Below are 21717 nucleotides of genomic sequence, written 5' to 3' on the forward strand. Positions count from 1 at the left end.
AAATGTAAGATCAAGATCATAAATATATATCTGTCAACAGCTTTTACTGCTTAGACCTCCAGTAGTTTTTATAAGCCTAGTATCTCACACTTTTGGAGAGCCTTGGAGTGTCAATGTACAAAACAAAATGGTATCTATATAGCTCACAACATTTACAGCTATACTTAAGGACATTAACAAAAGTAAAAGCAATGGCATTTCTTTCACTCACCAGTTATTTGCACAGTGGATAAAATGACAGTCCATGGACGTTCCTGAGCTGACACCAGGAAGGATGTGACTGCTGATGCATGCCAGATGAGGAGACAGACTCATAAAGACAGACAGCTGCATGAGGATGGAAGATCTGCAATATATGGGCCCTGAGAATGTAAAATATTAAAATGTTAGAAAATATGAATTCCAAAAAAAACAAAAAACAAAAAACCATCACTCTAAAAAACATAAGGAGCGAGAGACAAGTTGAAGTGATAGGTCTCTTTCATTATTCATTCACCTGGCATGACCATCTTGAACTGAAATGCAAGTAAGGTGTTATAGTACAGTGTTTTCATTTTATAGATCTCTTAACTGTAAATGGTCACATTTTTCTATAGCACTTTTCCACCTTCAAGGCACTCAAAGTGCTTTACAACAAGGTGGGTTAAGTGTCTTGCCCAAGGACACAACAGCAGCATTCATCTGTGGGAGCTGGAATCACACCAGCCAACCTGTGGGTCAGTGGATCTGACCGCTCAACCTGTGATGTTTATGTAGAGAGCTGGATTCGAACCGCTAACCTTCAGGATCAGTGGGCGAATGCTCTACCAACTGAGCTACTGCCGCCCAAAATGAAAACTATTTCTTAAATTTGACATGTCCTTTCTTTCATACAGCCTAAGAACATACATTAACATGAAGAGTGTAGGCTACTTAGATATTAATATAGTCATATTTGAATAACATATCCAACAAAGCCTTGTCGGAGACTTTTTGAAGAGTTATCAGAGGTAAACAAAAATACACTTTTGCTTTAAGAAATGTCGTCATCTGGTCGTCGCCAGCCCACGTTCATGACGTCTCCTCTACTCCCGGCATGCACGCTTCAACTTATTGCTAATGGCGGGTTTTTGTACGAAACATGCGCGTTTTAAGCTTTTGCACGTATATTATTTGCACTACTAATATATTGGAAATTAGAATTATTCGGTTTGCGTGTTAAGATTGATTTCGGAGGAAAAATAACGCCAGAAGCTAAGTAATACGAGTTGAAAATCCTGTAATCATCATGAGGCAGCTCTCTTTACTACTGTAACTGAACTACATTGGAAGGCAGCTTTTGTTTGAATGTGAACTTTAGTTTTAGTCGTTGAACCCCGCTTTAATGTGGTTTACTAAGTTTTTTAATATTTGAACGGTACCCAAGAGAGCACATTGCGTATACTGTTAAATATAGGAATCTCAGTAACTACGCACTGAGCGGAAATGATTTCTTCAAAATATCCCCTATCAATAATATTACTTTTATTGATCAACGTTGTAAAAATACATGGCAGCTCTAAATTAAATATACCCAAAGTATTATTGCCATTAGCCAGAAGTACAAGGATTAACTTTACTCTTGAAACTACGGAGGGCTGCTACAGATGGTGAGTATAGATGAAGTTTACCACTATGAAACATGCAGAGGCGCTGCGAGGACAGTAGCAGGCGTGTCATGTTACAAGACAAGACAAATGGTCATTGCACTGTTGACTCAAGCTAGGTGTAGTAATAAAGCTGCTAGCTTTTACCAGACCTATGTTTTCTGCAGTTTAGAGTTGAGGTTTTGCACATGTTACATGACTGCAGTGTAGTTAGCTATTCGTTGTTTACATACACACACATCATTCACAGCACGTTATCATCTGTAAATAATTTAAAATCTGATAATATTGTGGTGTTGTTCGATCATTGTACTTGGGTATTGTCACTAATTTAAGTGATCAGACAAAATATTTAACAATAAATTGTCATTAAAATATAATTTAATACAATACACTAAATCAATACTGAAACATATAACTAATTCCAACTTGGGGCAGAAATGGTACCTGGTGTTCAGTGTGAATGCATGTTAATAAAAAGCTCTTAACTCTTAGCTCTTAAACACTTAAACTTCCTATCCATTTTTCTTAGGACTTCAACTAGACCAGAGGTAGCCAGTATTCGGGCTGTGGAAGAAGATACGAGTAGAGGATGTTCTAGGAAAGCTCTTCTTCAAGCCATGTCCACTCAGCCCTCCAGACTGACTAGCATAATTTTGGCTGAAGACATTGGTAAATAAACACAGAATTCGCAGGCCTTTACTTCCTGTTCTTTCTTTACTAATGCATAATGTCAGTATTTGCCATTACACTATCATGCAAAGACCATAGTCAATTAACATTTCTTTTTTTAAATTATATTATTTTAAACATGCTCTAATGACTGTCTTCTTGTAATAATGATTTACTTAACATAATAATAACATAATAACTACATAATTTGACACTGTACAGACAAATGTGATTGCAGTAACAATATTATATAAACAAGTTTTCCTTATTATAGTCACAGGACAGGTACTTCGTTGTGATGCCATTGTGGATGTTATCAATGACATCCAGATTGTCTCTACAACCAGAGAACTGCACCTGGAGGACTCCCCACTTGGTCTTAGGATTCATGCACTGGATTCAGAAGGTAAACAGTATTTTATTGTTCTGATGTGCACCTGTTGACACCTTTTTGTTTTGTAATACCAAAGCATTATTACTCTGCATAGTTACATGTGTTTAGCCAAATAAAATATGTATTTCATGTTACATTAAGTATGACTTTAAATCACTCTGACTTTCATAATACAGGAAACACCTTCAGTACGCTGGCAGGCTTAGTTTTCGATTGGACTCTGGTAAAGGATCTTGGAACCAATGGTTTCTCAGATTCATATAATTCACTGAGGTGAGGTTTTATTGTAAACCTAATCATTTAAATCAGCCAAATATCACTACCACTATGTTTAAGTTATAACTAATCTTTAAATCTCATGTGTCTTAGGGTGCTTAAGTTCTCAGAGTCCACCTACACTCCTCCAACATACATATCAGAAATGGAGCGTGTTGGAAAGCAGGGCGACATAATTCTAGTTTCAGGACTGAAAACAGGACATGCTAAATTGAAGGCCAAAATACAGGAATCATTGTATAAGGTAAGTTAATTGAAATGCACACTGTTTGATAGTGAGATCAAATCTAATAATGTAGTTGTGTAAAATGTGGTTTCTTGAATTTGCTCTTACACGTATATTAATCGTGCAACCAGTTACTCTTGGTTTGATGTGGCAGGAAGCTAACCAACTAGTTTGCCTAGTCTGTAACCATGGTGATGTGTGTTACAGGATGTGGGTGCTGCTGAAGTGAGACTGTTGATTTTGGAGAACATAATGCTTAGTCCGGCATATGACGTGTACCTGCTTGTGGGGACTTCCATCCAATACAAAGTACTGAAGATACGACAGGGCACAATTACTGGTGTGTGGTGCACTTTTTGACTTTGAAATCACCTTTATGTCCAGTATCACGCTATCTCACTTACCTTGTGTGATCAGTTCCTCTTCCTGAACCCATATCTTTTCATCTTTTTCAGAGCTGGTAATGCCTTGTGATCAATATGAGCTGCACCTTGAGAACAGTGTAGTTGGGTCCAATGGAAATCCTGAACTTGCAGTGGCCAGTCTTGATCAAAGCAGTTCAAAAGTTACTGCAGTTCAACTCGGCCATATCAATGTGGTGCTCGATCACAAGAGTATCCTTTTCACAACTAACCCTGATATTGCATTGGGTTTCTCATTTCCTCTTGAATTTTGTAAAAAAAATTACATATCTTTGAACTGTACTTTATTATATAGAAACATTAGAATCTATTTAGAATCTATAATTTATTTTGCTAATAATGATTTAGACCCAAGATCTTATTGTCCCCAAGGGGAAATCCTTTTCCACAAACAAAAAGCCTGTTTAACATGCTCAAACAGACAAAACAACAAAAGATTAGATCAGATTATAATAGACAGTAGAGTGCAATTTGGGGAGGGGAAGTGGGGGGTGGTATTGTTCAAAAATGTGATGTTCACGAGGATCAGAATTCTTCCAATGCGGGCTCTCCTACACCTGAGCCTCTGTGCAGGTCTGTGAGGTGTTCCTGTAGTGGATGAGTGAAATTCTATTTTATGAAGAGTGCAATGTGTCCAGTGGCGCTGTTCTTAAGATTTGCGAGATAAAGTGTGGGGAATAGGATTTTTTGTTGCTGTGTGTGTTATCTTTGTGAGTTTGCTCCAGTTTTAACAGTGAAGACAGGAACACACAGGTAAAACAGCACAACATGATGGGCTGAATAATGTATTGATATAACAGATAAAATAATTACAGTTTAATGTTTTAATATTGACTGATTTGCTATTAAACTCCTATATCTGCTGTATATACTTCCTAAACACATTTAATCTAGGTCTTCGAATGCAAGGAGTGTCTCGCTTACCCAACAGCACCTTGTATGTTGTTGAACCTGGTTATTTAGGTCTGTATTAATATTATTATTATTATTATTATTATTCACAGTCAAATACAATATGTAACATTCATTAATTTATTTCAAAATATCACTTTAATACATTTTTTTCAGGCTTTAAAATTCAGCCTGGAGATACCTGGGTCCTTGAAACAGGCAGAGTGTATGATATTGTAATTGAAGTATTTGATAAGACTGGCAACAAAATTCACCTTTCAGATGTAAGTAATTTGTACTTGATGTTTAATTTTCGCAAACACATTTTCTCTCTGATTCCAAAGGTTTTCTTGTCTTTTTGCAGAATGTCCGTATTGACACTGTATTCCCTGCGGAGTACTTTGAAACTCTGGACTCATCACTGAATGGATCATACCACAGAGTAAAAGCACTCAATGAAGGCTTAACTCTAATTGATGCCACTTTAACATCTGTTGTTGGAGAAGTGAGTTTAGATTTTCTCCTGTTTTTCTAGAATTAATCTCTTCTAATATTTGCTTTATAATTATTTATTTTTTAGAATGGCAAAATTTTTACCCTCTCTAATCCAGTCCACAATGAGCAAGATGTAGAAATCTATAACCCCATAGTTTTGCGCCCCAGCATTCTCACGTTTCCATGGCAGCCGAAGATTGGAGCTTATCAGTACACCATACAGGTAATTAAGAAACTTTATTGTGTGGGGTTTACCTCCTGTTTTTAAAAGACTACAAGAAGTGTTTTATCTTCATGCTGAAAAAAGTGGACGTCCTTTCATTACATAAGAAAATTTCCCATTGTATTTGTTTTGCTTCGTGGTAATCAAACATTTTTTTCCAAACATGTTAAAAATGTCTGTGTATGAACTGCATTTAATGTATTGGCCTCAAATGCGTTAACAAATAATACGTTAATATGGGTAAGAAAAAAAAAGCCTGTACTATTTAAATCCAAAATCAAATGTGACTGAAATCATAAAATACTTTTACCTTAATGAGATTTGTACGTTTTAGAAGTACTTGCACCAAACACAATCAGGGCTAAAGTAATTGACTTTTAAAATGTTTTCATTTTTTTGCAGGCCTCTGGAGGCAGTGGCAATTTCAGCTGGTCCTCCTCCAATAAGGCCGTGGCTACAGTGACTGTGAAAGGGCTGATGACAACTGTCAGTGATATTGGTCTGAGCGTGGTTTATGCTCATGATCTACGGAACCCGCTGCACTTTGGCAATATGAAGGTAAAATGTCGATAAGATGTGGCCCAATATTTAATTGCCCCAAATGTTCCTTTGATGCAGCAAACTTAATCTCTTTGCATTGTTGCTGACTTTTACCATTACTATGTTGTAAGTAAAGTAAATTAACAAAAGCTATAATGTTCAATGTTTTGTTTAGGTGCCTTTTAGATAGTGGGGTGCATATGGTGCCATAGCAAGTACAGGAGCTCTGAGTGTTTTAGTGGTTGAAAACATACTGTCATCTTTCAAGAGCTACTATAACATTTTGGTTATTTTAAATTAATGAAACTGTAATAATAGAACATCGATCAAAGACTTTTTAGTCAGACAAGTGAAGATTTCATTCTTATGTCCAAATTCTGACATCCCATTAACTGTTTTGACACTTAATCAATTCATGCAATAATTGTAGTTATGTGGCTGTTTGTGAAAGATCTACAATTTTCTCCCGCAGGTGTATGTGGTAGAGCCGGTTGCCATGGATTTTGCTCCCTGTCCTGTAGAGGCCAGAATCGAGCAGGTCCTAGAGCTTCCCCTCAGGATCTTTGGTCTACTCGAGGAGACGGAGCAATATCAAGTGATGCTGAGCGACTGCTCCCACTTTGACCTGCAGGTAGAGGAGGAAAACCAGGGAGTCTTCCAGCTGCTAGATGGTAAGATTTGGTTTGACAGCAACTGGACACTTTGAATTACAATTTAGAGTTTTTGTGAATTACCTAAATTTACCTTATTTCTGTAAAAATGATAACATATAATGACCAAAACAATAGACCACTTAAAATAACAATTCCAAATAGAAAGTTTGTTTACAAAAAAAAAAAAAAAAGATTTATGAAATGTGTATTAAAATTCATGAGATGCGGCACCCCTAGTGTACACCTTGAGATACTACAGCTAGTTATATATGGTAAAGCACTTTGAACTGAGTGAAATTTGACTACTATGTTATGTACACCATATAAACTTGCATCATTATCTCTGGCTCTTGTTTTAGGGAGGTTGGCCCCGGGTCAGGACCACTGCAGTGGAGTGAGGGTAAAGGCTGTTGCCGCGGGTTACACCACACTCACAGTCAGCTACACTCATGGCAACGTACACCTGAGCGCCAAGATCACCATTGCGGCATATCTCCCATTAAAAGTGAGTGCACTGTTTTTCTCACTATTCTTTGACAAAGAAGGATATTTTTAAATGTGTAAAACGACTAAGCATTCACAATTCAGGAAGCTGAACAGGATGGGAACTTGATGACGAATGTATTTCTCAATCCAACTTTGCTGTTGAAATAGATTTTATGTGTATTTTCATTAATATGCACAAAAATAATTTCATAATCGATATACTGTAATGCTTTTGCTGAACATCGTTTGTATTAAGGATATGGGATTTATACATTTGAATGATTTCTTTTAATTTCATGTATTATTAACCATGTACATTTTCTCCATACTTGACAGGCTGTAGACCCTGTCTTTGTGGCAGTGGTGACTCTGGGCTCCTCTAAGGACATGCTGTTTGAGGGGGGACCGTGGCCTTGGGTTTTGGAGCCCTCGAAGTTCTTCTGTAACTTAACATCTGAAGATGAAACTGCTGTGAGCCTCACTCACATCAGCCCTCCATCCTCCAGCTCCAAACAGCATTGGGTCAGAGCCACATGTAGAGCCCTCGGAGAACAGGTAGGCTTTCTTTTATTATGTATACTTTAGTGAAAGAGCCTGTATTTATTCATATAAAAAGATTTTTTAAATTGTTTTTGCCCCAGACAATACATTAAATATATGTATAAGCAGGACCAAAATTAGACCATGGTGTGCTGTTTGCATCTATTTATAAGGTGTTTTTATTGTCAGTGATCCAGGACGTATCGCTGGTGTGCTGCAAGCATTGGCATAGTAGTAAACTCCGCTCTGGCTTCTGAAAGTTGTGAAATGCGTTCATAGACTCAACTCATGAATAGTTAGAATGCTAAGTATGCTTTTAGAAGGTTTGGAAAAAATTTTAAAAAACTATTCTGTTTTTTAGGTGCAGGACAGCTTTCAACATAAAGGGCTTATAGAACTACAACAGGTAATAATCTGCTGATGTCTGTGTTTCAGGTGCTGCAGGTGATGGTGGGGAACAAAGCTAGTGTGACTAATCCCTTCCCTGCGGTGGAGCCAGCCATAGTAAAGTTTGTGTGTGCTCCTCCATCTCGACTCACTCTGGTACCAGTGTACGACAGTCCTCAGCTCGACTTCACCTGCCCACTGCTGCAGCAGAACAAACAAGTGGTCTGTCTCCCATCCGCTGCATTTTAAATTTATATCTGAACAGCCAGGGGCCAGTGGTACATCTCTAAATTATATTTCATGTATTATTTATTTTAAGGTGCCTGTTTCCAACTACCGAAATCCAATTTTGGAGCTGGCTGCTTTTGATCATCAAGGAAGAAAGTTTGATAACTTTAGCTCTTTAAGCCTGTTTTGGGAATCAACAAAAGTTTCCCTGGCCAGCATTGAGCCCACTATGCCTATGGCGCTTCAGCTGATTGAGGATGACAACAATCAAAAGAAACTTCATGGTATATAATATTACTATTCTTTTAATTGCCTTATTATCTTTTTATTATACACTACTCATAAAAATATTGATTTGAATTAGGACATCAGACAATCCTTGTCCATCATCAAACGGGACTAGCTGCGATTACTGTGACCGCATTGGGGTACCAAGTTTCACATCTTGTAGCAGCTAAAGCTTCTAGCCCTGTAAGTGCATTTAACATCCTTTTACTTATTTAGCTATATTGTCTTGGGTAGAAGTATTGATTTTTCTTTATTCTTGACAGTACGAACCCTTGACCCCTGTGTCTGCAACTCTGGAGCTGTTGTTGGTGGAAGATGTCAAAGTTACTCCTAACACTGTAACAATCTATAACCACCCTGAAGTGCGAGTAAGATGGACAAATTTGGCAGAGTTTTTCTTATATTGATTTTTGATACAATTTGATCACTGAATTGCATTAATTTGTCTTTTAGGTGAATCTTGCCTTGCTGGAGGGATCTGGCCACTTCTTTGTGAACACTAGCATTAAAGGAATTGCAGCTGTCACATTTCAGGAAGTTAAGAAAAGTGCTGAGGTATTTTTGTATTTCAAGATGTATACATAGATGTGTAGTGCAATACCAATTATATATCAACTACATATTAAACCTGATGTATTATTCTGCAGGTAGCTCCACTTCACTCTGGAATAGTGAAAGTGATGGTTCATGATCTTTGTTTAGCATTTCCAGCTCCAGCAAAATCTACAATTCACGTGTCGGACATTTTGGAGGTTTACATCAGAGTAGTGGACAAGGTCAGACTTTCTCATTATATGCATACACCCACAGAATGTGAATAGACAATATAATCACTGGAGGTCTCTGTGTTAATTAATGATATCTGATTTATAGGTGGAGATTGGTAAATCTGTTAGAGCCTATGTGAGAGTATTGGATGAGAATAAGATGCCCTTCCCTGTTAGTTATTTCAAATATATGGGTCTGAAGCTCAAGGCTGCTTCACAAGTTGTCTCTTTAAAGTAAGTTCTCAATTTTAATAGCGCCATCATCTTCAGAAAAGGGTTTTAGTTAAACCCTTTATTCTCCACAGGCATTTAGCCGAATCATCAGAAAAAGACACTGCAGTTTTCCTTGTGAAAGGTGTTGCTATTGGACAAACTACACTGACTGCTGCAGTTGTGGACAAAAATGAAAGAAAAATTACATCTGCGCCACAACCAATAGAGGTACATATTGATTATTTTGTCTGTATCATATAAAAGTATGTGTCTAATCCCTTTATTTTATCAGGTTTTTCCACCATTCAAACTCATCCCAAAAAGAATGACTTTGCTAATTGGAGCAATGATGCAGGTATTTGTTATGAGGGTCTCGTGTACAGCCTTTTCCTCTACCAAATGTATGTGAATTATAATATTAATTAATATTTCAGATCACATCTGAGGGTGGTCCACAGCCTCAGTCCAACATCATTTTCTCAGTTTCCAAAGAGGAGGTGGCTTCTGTCAGTGCTATTGGTCATGTCAAAGGGGCCACTATTGGCAATGTCACAGTAACTGGACTGGTTCAAGCTGTTGATGCTGAAACCGGGAAGCTTGTAGTTGTGTCTCAGGTAACAGCAGAAAATATATGTTTATATTTATATAGTATACTATACAATGCTCTGTATAGTTAACATGGGATCATAATTCTTGTGTTTGTAGGACCAAGTAGAAGTTGAGGTTGTGCAACTGACAGCCATTCGAATCAAAGCACCTATTACGAGGATGAAGACAGGGGCACAGGTATACTATTTGACATAAAACACTAGATTGTATACTATACATATAATATATAGTCTGCTTTGTAACATACAGTCTAGTCTATAATTGAAAATCCTCTCCTGACCTGTTTTATGTTTTCATTGTAGATGCCTGTTTATGTGATTGGGTTGACCAGCAGTCAGACTCCTTTTACCTTTGCTAATGCGATCCCAGGCCTCACCTTTCATTGGTCCACCACAAAGAGAGACATCTTGGATGTTCAAACAAGACACACTGAGGTGCCCAGTTACACATATTACACATTTGATCATGCGTTATATTTAGTTTTTTATTGAATCCATCATGCTGGTACTTGGTAAACGTGGTAGAGGAAGCTTTTGGTTTGTAGTATGATGGGAGTGTGTCTGCTTTGCTGCTGTCCCTGTTCCTGCATCCTCATCTCCTCTTTATTTGATTTTCTGCAGCTATTTTTAACATTCTCATAATGCTGTGTTCTTCAGACTAATGTGGAGCTCCAGGCAGAGAATAATTTTGGCATGAGAGTGACTGGAAAAACCCGAGGAAGGACCGGGCTGAAGGTGATACTGAGGGTGAAGGACCGTGCAGCGGGACAACTCGTGAACGGCTTACATGAGCTTAAAGACGAGATTCAGATACAGGTAAATTCAAAATAAACTCACAATAAACTAATGTTGGCACTTGGCACGACACAACAATTTCAAACTCTATTTTGAAAATGAGGAAAATATTCTTTTGATACTAAATTAATAAAATTATACAATATAGCAGTAGTTATTTGTATCATGTATGTTGTCTTATACTGTTTTTGATATGATTAAAATTATTCTAAAACTACTAAGAGAAATGTCCAAAGTGGTCCTAAAAATGTTCATTAATGATACTTTCTCAAATCAACATACCTGTCTGCAACCCTACTATAAACAGAAAAAAATAACTTCAATTGATTTATTTGTATGCCAGATCTGCAGTCCGTAATGTAACCCTAGATTATTTAATGTTTATGCCATCACAGGATCTCTCTTGCTTTCTTTAAAATGAAATGTCATAGAAGTAAATGGATTGTCTAAAGTTGCTGATTTTTGGAAGAGCAAAGTAGTTTAGTGCAAAACTATTTGACTACAGATGAGTTGGTGGTGAATGCATCCAACTTCAAACTATATCTAAGTATGACATGTGGCTTCTGCCTAAGCTTCAAAGAATGATTCAAGCCTTTTGATAATTAGAGTTTCTTCTTTCTGCTTTGAACAAGGTCTATGACAAACTGCGGGTGCTCAATCCTGAAGTAGAGACTGGAGAAATATTGATGGCACCAAACTCGGCCCTCAGGCTACAGACCAACAGGTAAAGTGCTATATTTCTGACTTGCTTTTGGGAGTTTTATTATTGATCTTGGGTAGAAATATGTAGTTGATATTTTTTAACAATTGTGTGCGGTTCGACAGAGATGGGGTGGGCCTGCTCTCCTACCAGATGCTGGATTTCCCTGACCAGGCTGTTATCGCACAAGTGGATGATAAAGGCTTCCTCTGCTCCAGCTCGCTTACTGGCATCTCCTCTCTCCTGGTCACCTCACAAGAGACCTTTGGTGTCAATCAAACGATCATTCTGGCTGTCAAGGTCAGTCGGTGATCTGCTGTATTCAAGATGTTTCATATTTATAGCTCCATCATTATTACTGACGGATAAATTGTCCACTGCACAATGTCTCGTTAAAAGGTTGTTTTGAGTAATGTTTGGTAATTGTTGCACAATTTTACGAGCTAAAAAAAAGATAAATAGTTGTTTGGTGCTATACATTTTAATTCTGTACCATGTTCTTCAAATAACTTAAGTAAAGTGGTGGACCAGTTCCCACAACTCTTTTAAAAAACAAAGTCAAATTGTCTTTCAGTAGTGATTTTATGAACATAAATGAGACAGACTTTTAACCAGTGCTATTTAAAACAATAACAGTCCAATTTATTCTCCAAAGTCTGAACTCTTCTTCAAACCACATTCTTACAGAGAGGATTGACTGTGTACCTCACAAAAAACAACTCCTTGCATCTCATTGATGATTAGACATGACTGAATCTTGATTAAAATTGCCTATCCACCCATAGTTAGAGGGAATTATGCACCAATTAATCTGAAGTACCAGTCTATATATAATCTAAATCACCAGTCTACTCTTCTCAATATTCTAATTCACTACTAAAATCTTTTCTTTATTTCATGTATGAAGTGAGTGCCTAACTGAACTGGTTCTCAATCTGGTTGTTTGTTCTATAGGTGGTCCCTGTGTCTTATGTCCAGTTCATTAGCAGCCCCGTCCTGCCAATGTCCCTCAGAGACAAACTGCGAGCATTTCCTTTGGGGATGGTCCTCACCTTCTCCGTCCAGTTTCACTCCAGCAGCGGGGACCCTCTGCACAGCTCCAGCTCACGCCTCACCTTCACCACAAACAGGTCTCAGCTCAGTCCCCATGTGATTACTGCTGCGGCTCTGTGGTCTCTCACTGCCTCTGTTTCCTGACAACAGAGCTGCAATAAGAGAGTATAGGCTGTATAATGTTAAAATACTGAACAACATTTTGCAGTTAGTTCCTCAGGTGTAAAAGTGATTATCTATCTATAACTGTGCTAAAAATAGAATGAGAGAAGGCACTACATATTGTTAATCCATCTATTTTTAGATTTTATTCTTCTATGAAATTGATAACCAAAAGTCTACTTTTTTAACAAAATCTTTGCTACATCACACATTGAGTATTAATGTTTGTAGAACAAGATGTATAAATGCCACTTTGAGTGAGAGGTCATTTTGCCAGTTCACACCATTAATTCACTTGGCGGTTCTTTCCTTCAGCCTCATTTCAAATGGAGCGCTTTCCACCTCAGTGAGTGAGCTAAATTAATGGGAGTGTTGGGCAGGAGCACAGTGGTCCCAATGAGGGACACTCTCATCAGTCTACACAATAAATGATTCTATTAGCTTGTACTCCAGGTGCTGCTGACACACGATTTTAAGAGGAAACTATTCAAATCACTGCAGTAAACTGAAGTGCTCTGAGAAGGACCAGTCAGTGATTACATTATTGGAGTGAGTCAGTATGTACAGAATGAAAACAATACAGTGTTTCAAAATAGAGATACATGATTTTGAAGAAAAAAAAGTTTATTGTATTTTTATATATTGTGATATCTATTATATTTGCAATATATCTTGAAATTAGGTTTACAGTGCATATTTTATACATATCCAAGAGCAATAACATTTAAGAGAATACTCAAATATGAACTGCTACACTAAAACAATCCCATCCATTCCATTTCAGCACATGTTTATATAGGGCTAAACAACATGGGTTAGCTAGCTTTCACCCTAAAAAGACAAGATATTTAGTTATTTGCAGAGAACATTCTATTATCTACAAAATTGCAGCCTTTGCGATTGCACCAAATCAAATTTCAATCTGACTGCAACATGTTTTGCAGTGCTAGTAGAAAACTGCAAAACATTGGCTTTCTGTGGTCCTTAATGTCTACCCTCTTGTTCGGCATGTGACTCTAGTCCGGGCTTGGTTCCAATTTGATTTAGTCTCAGTTTTGATGTGGTCTATGTGTTAAGTTAAAGTCTGCTCCATTTGTGTGTTTTGTAGAGAGGACCTGGTACAGATGGGCTTTGGAGCTGATAATCACACTGTGACTGTGCGCACAGTGAACGTTGGGCTCACGCTGCTCGCTGTGTGGGACAGTGAGAACCCGGGCGTCGCAGACTTCATCCCTCTGCCTGTGGAGCACGTCATCCTCCCTGATGACGCCACCAGACTGATAGTGGGAGATGTGGTCTGTTTCAGTGTCCCTCCTCTCAGCCCAAATGGTTAGTTTTTATTGAAAATGCACCCCCCCCCCCTTCCCACCAGTGTATTGTAGAAGAAGAAATTTGTGATGATAAACATTTCATCTATTGCAATCTTGTAAGGATGAGCTATGGGAGTGTGAGTCATTGTATGAAGCTTTGGGGTGAGAGCTTATTGGCTGTCCAAGGGTGGTCCATCCTGCTTAACACTTTTCTGTCTGAAAAAGCTGTTCTAAAGCTGTGCTAGTGGCCAACAAAATGTATTAGATTATCAATAATGTGCCATATGGTTTGTGAGAGCTAAATTTAAATGCATACTTCCTCTCGTGGTTTGAAAATTAGGTAACCCAGCTGTAAAGTCACCCAGTAAAAATGTGTATTCATTTGAATTACATTTGCAGGTGTCCAGGGCACGTGGAGCTCCTCTTCTAATGGAGTGCTTCAGGTGGATCCTAAGAGTGGTGCAGCTGTGGCCCGAGATGCTGGAACAGTGACCGTGTACTATGAGATACCTGGATTATTGAAAACATACAGAGAGGTGTGTTTTACCTGTTACTTTGAGATAAATGGAAGATTTTAAAAAAACTTCAATCATGTAATGATGAGCTTAATACATACTTAAGTTATGTTTTGTTTGGGTGCATGTAAAAAATATTGTTTTTTGTCTGAACTGTTAATGCAGGTGGTAGTGGAAGCCTCATTTAGAACCACAGTTCAGGCTCATGCAACACCTTTGAGAAGTGGCGAGGAGACAAAGGTTTACATTTCAACCAGAGAAAGAGGAACCAACCTTATAGGTAATGATGAGGCCCCCTTTAAAATTCACATATTTAAACATTATTATCTGATTTGATATTAAATATGTTTTTTTTTTTTCTGCAGGTACATGTTCCTCTGCCCAAACTGAAGCCATCCATGTGCTCCATCCTCAGACTTCTGTGAGCTGCCTCTTGAGTTTCACCAGTGACTCTGTCAGCTTCTCTCCAAACGATGTCTTTAGAACGCACACCGGATTCGACTGTAACATGGGTAAAGACCACCTCACCCCCTCTGCCTTTATCTGATTTTAATATATTTGATTTGGTAACAGGTGAATATATTGATATGGGCAATATATCAAAAATTATAATGTAGGAATTGTTTTAAAGTTGTGCAAAACTGGAATAACATTGCTGGAATAAAGTTGTGCAAAAACTGGAGTTGTTATAATGTAATATTAATATTACATTATAACCATCAAATAAGGCTGCAAAAAATGCAGAGAAGAAATATACTTTCAATTCCAATTTGAATATAAAGTGACTTTTCTGTGCTTTAGAGGTTCATTTTTATAATTTCTTAACATTTTTGCAGTACTTGAACCTCAACCACAGTATTTTAGCACATTTTAACACATCTGATGGTTTGCCACAATATTGACAATGGGATAATCTAAACAAATATTGCAAGTCTTTTGTCAATATCTCTCTCCTGAATTTGGTAATACTGGGATGTTTTCTTGGCAATTTTATTTTGGATCGTAAACTTTTAGCTAAGAATCTGTAAAAAATATATTGTCTCAAGGGACTTCGGCAAACAGATATATCTTGATGCCAATTCAGCTACACTTGGCTACAAATCAGATTTTTTTTCCCTGAGCGCTACAATCTCTTAAAGTTGTGACCCTGGAGTTTAGTTTTGTTAAGATCACCTTTCTTCCTATGTTTTCTTTTGGTCTTAAACTGGAAAGAACCAAATTTATGCATATGCTCAAAGGACTAGGAAAGTACCATTTATAAGGCTGTAATCAATACCTGTTTTGCCAGTGGAATGAATTCAGCCGGTGCCATAAAAAGTGTCATGGTGATATATTGAACAGAAGAAGGTCCTTGTTGCCTGGTCCTATAATTGTGTTTGGGGTTTGGGACTCCCACTTATTGGTTTTCCTCTAAGGAGCGCAGTGAAATGTTTTCTTCCCAAATGTATGTTTAATAGTTGGGGTTGTCTGATATGGATTTTTTTTTAGCCAAGAGTAATATTTGACTTGCTGATGTAGCCTATAACCAATATTTCTGATATCAACATTTTAAAATATAGCAAGGACCTAACATTTCTATTAAGTTAAAGTCTCAAATTAATATTTTGTTTGTTTGTGTAATAACAAAATGTATTTATCTGAGATAGAAAATCATTTGCTACATGTTTGTGTAAACATACTTCCACATGTGTGTGAAGATACTGCCTTATTTTTTAGCAAAACTGCTTCAGTTTCCATTTGTATTAATTGGTCAGTTCAAAAAGACAAATCTGACAAACTGTGAATGACACATGGGCACATAGAGACTAAGACATTGCAGAAATTATATCGGTGCCAAATATCTGCTAAATTTTCAATATTACACTATTAGCGATATCTGGGGAGACATAACAACTAACCCACCCCTCTTTGGTAGTCTTCTTCCTTTGTTGAAAAGTTACATAATCACATCTAACCACTGCTGTATTACTTTGTCTCATTGCTTGTAGGCCTGTACACTTGTTCCCTGACCTTGCAGTCTCTGTCGGAGCAGCAGAGCCGTGTGCTCAGCATGTCCCGGACTAATGTGCTGGTCAGAGCGGGGCTGGAGGGCAGTGCGTTCTCCGGGGAGCAGGTCAGCACGCAGTTACCTGTGGAGCCAGGCCTCTACTCTGACCAGAGCGAGCTGCTACTGTCCAGCCTCCACCCGTCTGCAGAGCTCACGGTATACGGGCCCACGACTGCCCTCTCCAGTGTAGAGGTACATATACATGGAATAGCCTGGTTTTAAAGGCGTCACAGTGTAATGAGATGTGTGGTTTGGAGAGAAGAATGTGTTGTCATATATCCTAGAAGGAAAATTTTAAATTCTGTGTATTTACCTAATCTAAAATGCATTCCGAAGTATTTTGAGTTTACTTTTCTATAATGCTTCTCTATTTTTGCTTTGCAACAAACATAGTGGATTTTGCCATTAATAATCTCAAGTTCTATTGGGTCAAACAATTTCAAAAAGTTCTTGTGTCAATAAGTTCTTATTGGACCATCCAATATAATTTGACCATCTTTACAAACTTTTTTTTTTTACTTTATTTTGTTGCATGGCCAAAATGATAATTTACATTTTAAACACATTTATTTAATTTGAACTGTTAACCTCATATAGCCACCCAAATGATATCTTATTTGCATGTTGTTAAGATAATTAGTGTTTTAACTAGTTTAATCTTGGATTCCACCCCACAGGCTGCATCTACATCTCCGGACATTTCCGTGCAGGAGTCAGAGGTACACCACGGCTTCCCCAGTTTCATAAAGTACTTGGTCTCTGCAGCACAATCCACAGCTTCAGTCTCAGCCTCTGTCTCCATCATCTCCTCCTCTGGACAACGCCTGCTCATCCCTGTCACTGTGATGCATGTGACTGATCCCAGCGCTGCAAAACAAGGTCAGAACCCTTTGAGAGCAATTACAGGTCACTGCGTGAGGACATGATGTTGTGATTAAATGTAGCTTTGTCAGAAATGAATGTTTATGTTGAAAGACGCATACTTCACATACTTTTTTTTCCCCATAAAGTTTCTCTGTTACTTTTAGTAAAGAGGAACTAGTCAGCAGGGATGGGCAGTATATTATCTACAAGATAATACTGAAATTGCAAAGTTTGATTATTGTGTAGATAGTCTAAAAAAGGGCTGATTAAAAAAACAGCAGCATGTAATGTAATCCTCCATACAAGGGTACCTTGTCTGCCTAGTCATCTTTTTTGCAATATCAGAACATCAGCCTTTACACATTTGAGCATACTTTTTATGAATGTCAAAATATCGAATTATTGAAATCGGATCATCAACCAAATGGTATTAGATACTGTTTGTCTTCCTCTTGCCCTCCTCTAGAAAGCAAAAGATAATTATTCACGTCTATGGGAAAGAGTTCATCAATTACCTAACTTTTTCAAAATAGTGAATAGTTGTAGTTCTCACAGTGAGAAATATTGTGATTTGATGCTACAACATTATCTGTTGTGGCCCTTGTTATCACAGTGTGGCAGGTCTCATATTAGTCAGTGCGTTGCTGCAGCAGTACTCTGTCTGACAGCCTGTTGTTTGATCCACTGCGCCCTCAGCAGCTGCTGCTCCACTCGGGAGTTTGGAGGGGGGCTCGTCTCTGCACAGCTTCATCAACAGCTACCAGACGATGTTCTTCACCCTATTCGCTCTACTTGCTGGTTCTGCCATCGTCATCATCGGTTGGTCACTTTTCTTGACATTCATAGAACTTATTTACATTTTTATAGATGCAACTTGGGGTAATGTTTTTGTTTTTCCATGTTTTCCCATATGATAAAATAATGATAGGTCCAATATGTAGCAATGTTGTATAAACTGAAGGGTTTTCTCTCATCGTAACTTTTTTGAACAAATTGTACAATTGTGGAGTGTTTTACTGTTTAAGTTTTTTGTATTTCATTTTGAGTTACTTTGATAACTGTGTACTTGAGTAGTGTTTTCAGCAATTTTTTTTTTTGCTCAGACTTGCTTTTTCTTGTGTAGTTATTGGCTACTCTCCGCATCTCTGCCAATAGGTCATTGCCTGGTTTCTTTAACACTTGTATTGTTTTGCAGTACTCCACACTTTGTTTTCACCAAGAGAACCACCATATCATCCAGCCTTTATCCAGAGAACTCCACCAGTAATGGGTAAGAAACTCTCACTGCAGTAAATGCTACACCAATAAGTAAAAAGTTCAAGAAGCAGAAAATACTATGAAGTGTTTTTTCTCTTAAGCCTGATAGGTTTTAATAAGAAAAGAGATCCGTCATGCCGCCAGCAATTACACAATGAATCACATAACTATTTAGTTATGCTTAAACCCACACTCTTGTAATATCTTCAGTAATTATGAATTAAATCTAATTTTAAGTAAAAAATAAGATTGTAAATGATTTTAGATGAAGCTTTTACTGGAGCCATTTGTCACAATTTGGAAATGTAGAGAAGTAATTAATCAATGATTCCAAAACCAATTGGGCTTTTTATTTTCTTAAAGGTCCGTCCAATATTAAAAAATCACTCTTGTGAGCTTTAAGCCATGTTGTAATCTTGTTACCTTATCAAAAATATTCCTGGAGTAGTGCTTTGTTTCATTCACACATGTTTGAGTAACCCTGTATTATTAGTCTGTCTACATTTCCAAAGCTCCAAATGCCCTGTTCCACTTGTGAACAAAGCATTGCAAAAAGTATTTCAAATTATCAGCTACCTTTCACCTTTTGTTCAGTAGAGATTGGCAAGGCTGAAATCATCCATATGTTTCTTGTGAAAGTGTATAGATTTTAAAAACACAGTGGAGCACTTCCTGTATTACGACATGACATCACATGGGGGGACAGAGTGTTCTCTGTTTGAGAGAAGAACTCAGCCTAATTATGCAGGGTTTGTATGTTATGTGTGAATGAAACAACTCTAGGTGTGTTTGTGATTAGGAAAGAATATGGGCCCTTTAGCTTTATGCAGCTAAGCTACAATATTGTCTCATTGTCTTCCAACCTTCTTAAATGGGAGCTAAAGTTGTGTTTAAAACTATTGTTATGCAGGTTTGAACTCCGCTGTAACAAACTCATTCAATAATTCGATCCCGAGGATGGATATGACCAGGAGTCCAAGGTCACGGCTCTTCTCTCCTGATTACAAGTCGTGATGCAGCCTTCACTGTGGAGCACCTTTGGCCCTCTGATACTTTTGTTGGTGCCTCAAAATCTCAGGAGAAGTGCTTTGTGGTATGAGACTGAACAAAGCGAATGTCATGCTAACAAAGCTTGGTACATATGCAAATACAGTATATTCATGTGTTATGTTATTATTACCAGATTTTCTAAAATAATAGGACGGACTACTTATGCTTATTTTGTGTGGCATCCTGCATCTTTTCTGTATTGTGCTCACAACTTGAACATATTTAATACCAAATTTTCAGTTATTTTTTGTTTTATTTTAATTCTTCATAATGCTGAGAAACAATCACTATTTTTGCTTCAAGTGACTGCTTTTGCTTTTTATTTGTGTTTTCAGATGTGAACATTGGTGAGAAAAAAACACATTCTCCTGTGACAATAAGCATACTTTACCTCTTTATTTATTAGGACAGAATAGCCACGTGTGAAGCTAAAATGTCCAATTAACAAAACGCATTGTGACAAATCCTACAAATGTGCAGAAATGAGAAAAAAAAGTTTGATATTTTTCTGTTTTGGGGCATTTGAAACAACACTGAATTCCATTATAAACTGACTGATTAAACAATGTGAACCAGTTGGCATGTGAACGTTTTAGAATTTACCTGGACATTTTTTTCTTTTCAAAGCTGTTTTTTGCAGAGTGGTTCTGTATTAAGTGAAGCCGTCCAGGGGAGGATTACTGAAGCACTGAATCACAGGGGCGTGAGTGTGACTTGACTTTCAATAACTGCATTTTGATTTGCCACTTAGCCTATAATTTGTTCAAAAAATATATTTATGTGTGTTGTAATGGATGGTGAAAATGGGAAGATGAAGATGTTTTGTTTCTTACGATCAGTCATGTGTACAGCTCATACCAGTTTGCTTGTTTGTATAAACTCTTATTTTGCTAATTAAAAGTTTTTATTCTTTAATTTTGTGACTGAAATTCAATACTTTGAACACTATGAATATTAGCTAGAAAAATAATATTGTCTTCAGTTTACTCAGAAAGGCGCATGTCTTTATTAAATATTAAAGTCTGTAATGTAAAAATTATCCCTGTAGAAAGATGATTAGAGGAATGTATAAATAGTGAATCCTACAATCTCCTATCTCTCACTGAGCAGAGTTTTTCTGTCTTATGGATGCAACTGGGCAATCGTTGCCCTAAAAACAAAATGCTTTGACTTGTTCCAGATGCAGTTTTAATGCACACTTACCCTAGTAAAATCAATGTGCTATTTCTAAATTTATGTTGTTGTTTTAAAGCTACCCTTTGGCAATATTGTCTTGTCCAATGCCCAGAGAACAGGGTTAAAGAGCTATGTTCCTCTAAAACCATAAGTTACAAATGACTGCTCTTGGCTGTACTAGTATCATAAGTTATTGTGAAGGAAGCTTATATATTACAAAGCAAAATTATTGTAGTGTGGCTTCTGGCATCTTTCCATTATCTAAAGAAATTATATAACCTATGTACCCTGCCTAAAGCACATTTTTTGTGGGATAGCCTTTACGTGACCCAACATTGGTTTAAGTAAATTAATACATCTGTGATGGATTTGTAATAATATATAAAGTGCACTTAACCTACTCTGCAATGTACTTTACAGACATGTGATTGTCCCTGTTTGAACTCCTTTTATTACCCCTCCCCTCATTCTCCTGCTACACGTTGCTACAGTGCACAGGGACAGAATGAATGTAAAAGTGATCTACAACTTGGATTCCCTGAGGATGTGTAAAAACCTGGGGCCCATCTGCCACCTCATCTGTATGCAGCTGTCACCACCTTCACTATAGGTACATGCGTATATATGTAACATCATACACACTTACAGCAGAGGGTCTAAGAAATTCTCTTTACTGTTGCACAAATCTCCACTGAGAAAGTACACTGCAAATACAGACAACAGTTCAGTACTTTTGAATGGTTTAATGCCATATTATAGAACATTCTAGACAAAACAAAATCTCTATGGAGAAAAGCAGTTGCCAGAAGTTACTTTATATTTTTCTTGATTCATCTTGAAAATGAAACTGTTCA

The 21717-nt window shown here is 37.4% G+C and overlaps 1 protein-coding gene across 2 annotated transcripts; it reads left to right on the forward strand.

Annotated features, from left to right (window-relative positions):
* The first annotated feature begins 1049 nt into the window (after positions 1–1049).
* Positions 1050–20602, forward strand: nup210 (nucleoporin 210). Of its 2 annotated transcripts, none has more exons than XM_020929782.2 (40): positions 1050–1628; positions 2158–2297; positions 2572–2703; positions 2868–2964; positions 3061–3211; positions 3401–3533; positions 3649–3807; positions 4510–4578; positions 4684–4790; positions 4871–5011; positions 5087–5224; positions 5627–5782; positions 6237–6435; positions 6777–6922; positions 7240–7458; positions 7879–8052; positions 8150–8342; positions 8423–8529; positions 8610–8714; positions 8800–8901; positions 8994–9122; positions 9220–9347; positions 9419–9554; positions 9619–9681; positions 9761–9940; positions 10032–10112; positions 10238–10369; positions 10592–10750; positions 11362–11453; positions 11555–11729; positions 12384–12559; positions 13753–13973; positions 14354–14490; positions 14635–14749; positions 14835–14981; positions 16458–16708; positions 17194–17395; positions 18077–18199; positions 18576–18650; positions 19548–20602. In XM_020929782.2, the coding sequence occupies exons 1-40, from the start codon at positions 1465–1467 to the stop codon at positions 19649–19651; spliced, it is 5658 nt and encodes a 1885-aa protein (XP_020785441.2). In that variant the 5' UTR covers positions 1050–1464; the 3' UTR covers positions 19652–20602. The 2 variants fall into 2 exon arrangements, with proteins under 2 accessions (XP_020785441.2, XP_020785442.2); XM_020929783.2 differs by having other exon boundaries at positions 18080–18199.
* Positions 20603–21717: the final 1115 nt, after the last annotated feature.

This window comes from Boleophthalmus pectinirostris, unplaced genomic scaffold, assembly GCF_026225935.1.
Source record: "Boleophthalmus pectinirostris isolate CB_2022bp ecotype Guang Dong unplaced genomic scaffold, ASM2622593v1 HiC_scaffold_8, whole genome shotgun sequence".
Classification (NCBI taxonomy): Eukaryota; Metazoa; Chordata; class Actinopteri; order Gobiiformes; family Gobiidae; genus Boleophthalmus; species Boleophthalmus pectinirostris.

Coding starts and splice junctions, on each gene's coding strand:
- nup210 (XM_020929782.2), top strand. CDS start 1,465: ATGATTTCTTCAAAATATCCCCTATCAATAATATTACTTTTATTGATC. Junction 8,053..8,149: donor TGCAGCAGAACAAACAAGTG/GTCTGTCTCCCA, acceptor ATTTATTTTAAG/GTGCCTGTTTCCAACTACCG. Junction 13,974..14,353: donor CCCTCCTCTCAGCCCAAATG/GTTAGTTTTTAT, acceptor TTACATTTGCAG/GTGTCCAGGGCACGTGGAGC.